Below are 4,459 nucleotides of genomic sequence, written 5' to 3' on the forward strand. Positions count from 1 at the left end.
GGGGCACTGCAGGGGTGTGGGGCCTGGCGTGGGGTTTGGGGGTGCTGCAGGGTTTGCCATGGGGTGTGCTGTGCAGTTGGGGGGCACTGCAAAGGATGTGCTGGGGGCATGTTATGGGGTTCGTGGGGGTACTGCAGAGGGTGTGCCATGGGGCAAGGTGTGGGTTTGAGAAGCACTGCAGGGGGTGTGCTGTAGGGCTGGGGCACTGCAGGGGTGTGCCATGGGGGGCACTGCAAAAGGGGTGCTGGAGGGGCTGTGATGTGGGGTTTGGAGGGGCACTGCAGACAGTGTGCCATGCGGCTTGGCAGCAGAATGGGGGGCACGTTGCGGGGCATGGTGTGGGGTTTGCGGGGGCACTAAAGGGGCTGTGCTGTGGGGCACATTGTGAGCTTAGGGGGCCACATCAGAGGAATATGCCATAGGGCACAGTGTGGGTTTGCGGGGGGACACCTCGGTGATGGGGGGGGGGGGGCACAGCATGGGGTTGAGGGGCAGCTCAGGGGTATCTGCTGTGGGGCAGAGCACCAGGGAGCAGGGGCATAGGGGACACCCAGGACAGTGCTGCAGCCGTGGCACTGGGATGTGTCCCCCAGCAGTGTCCTGCACGCCCAGGCTGTCCCTGCACTGTGGGGTGGCCAGGGGGTCAAGGGCAGAGCCTGATCCCATCCCACCCCCTGTGTCTCCGCCCTCACCTCCTGTCTCCCCCCTCACCCAGCCTACTGCTGCAATGCCCTGGACGGGCGCTGGTACAGCTATGACGACAGCCGGGTGGAGGGGGTGCAGGAGGCCGAGGTGAGCACCCGCAGCGCCTACATCCTCTTCTACCAGCGCCGCAACGCTGCGCCCTCCTGGGCGGCCGGCAGCTCCCTCCGGGGTGAGCACCCATCTCCCTGCCCGCCTGCACCCCACAGCACCCGCAAACTCTGAGGCCACCGCCCCGGGCACGTGTGGCACAACTGGGTGCACATATGTGACACAGGGTGCAGTAAATGTGCAGCAGAGCCGCAGGTGCGTGCGTTCAGCACGTGCAGTGTGGGAGCGCACACAGAGTGTAGGTGCAGGTGTACACAGTGTGGTGTGCACACATGCAGAGCACTAATGCATGTGCACAGAATGGTGTGTGTGTGCACACATACGTACAGACACACATGCACACCCATGCATGGACTTGATGGCCCGCAGATGCATACACACATGCACGTGCTTGCCTGTGCACATTGGCATGCACAGTGTTGAGCACACATAGCAGAGGCTAATGCGCACGTATGCAGACATATGAACAGTGTGGGAGGTGCATGTGCACTGTCACACGGCACAACTGAGCGCACACACGTGCACACAGCATGGTACCTGCAGCAGAGCTGAGCACGTGCACATTCAGCACATGCAGCATAGTGTGTGCATAGCACAGCTGCATGCACAGACATGCATGCACATGGACAGGTGTGCACACCTGTGCATGGGTTGTATGGCAGGCAGGCACACATATGGCATAGCCAAGTGTGCATATGTGCATGCCCGTGCACACAAGCATGCACAGGGTTTTGCACAGACAGTACAGCCACCTGCACACCCTTGTGCACACATGCACAACCGCTGTGGTAGGTGCACATGCATGGATGGCACGGTCACGTGCACACATGTGCAGTGTTGTATGTGCACATACAGCACCACTAAAGGCATATGTGTTCAGCACTTGCACACACAGAGTAGTGCATGCACACAGACATACATGCACACCTATGCAGGGACAGTAAGGCAGACAGGCGCACACAGGGATACACACACACCGCTATGTATGCAGTGTTGAGCGCACGCAGTACAGCTGAACACACCCTGGCATGCACATGCACGACCAGGTGCACGTGTGCCTGTCCCGACAAGCCAGGTGCGCACGTGCACATACCTGTGCATGGAGCTGCACACCAGAGTGGGCACACACACTAGCACGTGGTGTGGCAAGCGCACACAAATCTTTGAACTGCAGCCGCAAGGCACACACGGCACGGCCCGCTCACACACCATGTACTTGTGCAGATTTACACATGGACTTGCACCTGGTGCAGCCCAGTGCTCCCCATTGCTGGGCACCCTGGGGTGCAGGGTTGCTGTCACCCTCCCCACCCTCCTGCTCTCGCAGGTCCCCACTGGCTGACGCGCCTGGGCACCAGCACAGGGGACACCGCAGCTGCGGGTCACTCGGCCACCCGGCCCTTGCCGCCTGGCACCCCCGATGCCACCACTGCCCTGGAGAAAGGTGATGCTGATCCCCCCCACCACTGCCAGCACCCCAGGGTGGCTCCAGAACCCACCACTTATTATTTTTTTAATTGCAGGTGGCTTTGAGGCCAGACCCTTGGTTCGGGGTGTCCAGGGCCGCAGCCTCAGTGTGAAGGTCCCACCCGCCAGTGCCCCCCCCGTGGCTGTGCCCCCCCGCTGGTCCTTCTCCAGCAAGGAGCGGGGCCGGCCGGGGGTCCCCGGGGGGCTGGTGGCATATCTGGAGTCGGGGTCCCGGCCTCGCTGTACCCGCCGCTCCCTCCTCCCACTTGGCACGGGTGGTGAGAGTGACCCCGACACCCCTCCAACCCCCAGCCCCCCACCAGGTGGCCCCATAAAACAGCCTGGCAAGGGGCAGGAGGAGCCGGGCACCCCCCGAGCCCCCCGCCAGCCCCTTCGTGTGCCCACACCGCGACGAGCTGCCAGTGCCGGTGCCGAGGGGACCCCGCACCAACCCCCTAAAAACCAGAGCAGCCCGAAGCAGAGCGGGGAGGGGACAGGGGGGCTCCACCGCCCCAGGCGGCCGCAGCCGGAGGGGGAAGTGGATGTCCCTCCAGCACATCTGTTCTCCAGCCTGGTGGCCATAAATCGCTCACAGAGCTCGGCCAGCCTGCCCCTGCGCCCCGAGAGGGGCCTGCGGCGCTCGGCCTCACTGGGCAGGGGTGTGAGGGGATCCCCCCTGCCCGCCTGGGGTCCCCCCGGCACCACGCTGCAGCGGGGACGGCAGCCTGTGGGCTCTCTGTGCCGCCTGGCCGTGCCAGAGTCCAGCTTCTGAGCCACGGCCCCAGGCAGCGCCCCCCGGGCACCCCAAACCGGGGGCTCCCAAACTGGAGGTATCTCAACCCAAGAGGTCCTGAACCAGGGGACCCCAAGCCAGGGCATCCCAAAGCAGGGTCATCCTGAACTGGGAACAACCCCATGTGGAACACCCCAACCTGGGGGCTCCCAAACCGGGGCATCCCCAAACTGGAGGCATTCAGGTATCTTGAAGCTGGGTCATCCCAAACTGAAGGCTCCCAGACTGGGGGCATCCCAACGCAGGAGCATCCCAAACCTGGAGCAACCTGAAATAGAAGCTCCCAACCCAGGGGCATCCCAGCCTGGGGGCTCCTGACCCAGGGGAAATCCCAAACCTGGGCATCCCAAACTGGAGGCTCCCAAACAGGGAATCCTGACCGGACGGCTCCCAAGTAGGGGCATCCTGATGCAGGTCATGCCAACCCAGGGCATTCCAGACTGAGGGCAGCCCCAAATGGGGGTTCCTGACCCTGGGGCATCCCAAACAGGGGTCATTGCGAACCAGTGGCTCTGGAACTAGGGGTATCCCAACCCAGGGGCATCCTGAACTGGGGACATCACCCACTCACCTCCCCACATCCCTTCCCAGGGAGCAGGGGGGCAGGCATGGGCTCCCGGCTCCGCCACCTCTAAGGCATGAGAGTTATTTATTGTACCAGGAGAGTTTTATTCAGAGACGCTTTTTGTTTTCTAAAAGGCGACTATTTTTTGGGGGGGTGGACGGGTCCCCCACACCACGGTCTATGCAATACGCAATTCTTCCAGCCAGCTTTTGTACGCGGGGGCTGCGGCCCCACCGCCGACGGTTTCTATTAAAGACACGTGAAAGGAGCCTGGTGTGGTGCTTGGGGACAGTGTCCATCCCAGGAGATGTATCCAGGGCACCCAGCCTTCCCCAGCACCTGTGTCTGCCCACAGTAGTGATGGTCCAGCGGTACTTCCCCACCACCCAAATCCAGGCTGAGACCACCCACGGCCTGATGCTGCCCCATCCCTTGGGACCATGACAGCCCACATAGAGGAAAAACCACCATTCTATCAACCAAACCTCCATGAAAGCTCATTTTTTGCAAAAAAAGCATCTTCCAAGAGCCTGTGTCCTAAATCCACCAGTGGGCACAAATGTGGGCTGGAACCACCCCAAATCCAGGCTCGGACTACTCCAAATCTGGCCTCAGACCACCCAGAATCTTGGGTGGGACCACCCCAAATCTGTGCTGGAACCACCCCCTGCCTGGCACTGCCCCATCCCACCTTACCAGGACCCCAACATCCCACACAGCCCCTACTCCACCCTTTTATCCCCCCCAACTCTCATCCATCCCCACCAATGCTTCCCCCCATGGTGACACAGGTGCATTAACCAAAGGCCAGCACTGCTGGG

General features: G+C 62.0%; 1 protein-coding gene across 4 annotated transcripts in view; it reads left to right on the forward strand.

Moving 5' to 3' along the window:
* Nucleotides 1-3,906, forward strand: part of USP43 (ubiquitin specific peptidase 43) — a 91,630-nt gene extending 87,724 nt beyond the window's left edge. For all 4 annotated transcript variants that reach the window (XM_071816571.1, XM_071816572.1, XM_071816573.1 and 1 more), the window contains 3 exons: nt 716-874; nt 2,141-2,257; nt 2,337-3,906. In XM_071816571.1, coding sequence (XP_071672672.1) covers nt 716-874; nt 2,141-2,257; nt 2,337-3,052 — 992 coding nt within the window. In that variant the 3' untranslated portion in view covers nt 3,053-3,906. The remainder of the gene's footprint in view (nt 1-715; nt 875-2,140; nt 2,258-2,336) is intronic.
* Nucleotides 3,907-4,459: the final 553 nt, after the last annotated feature.

Source organism: Patagioenas fasciata, chromosome 18, assembly GCF_037038585.1.
Source record: "Patagioenas fasciata isolate bPatFas1 chromosome 18, bPatFas1.hap1, whole genome shotgun sequence".
NCBI lineage: Eukaryota > Metazoa > Chordata > Aves > Columbiformes > Columbidae > Patagioenas > Patagioenas fasciata.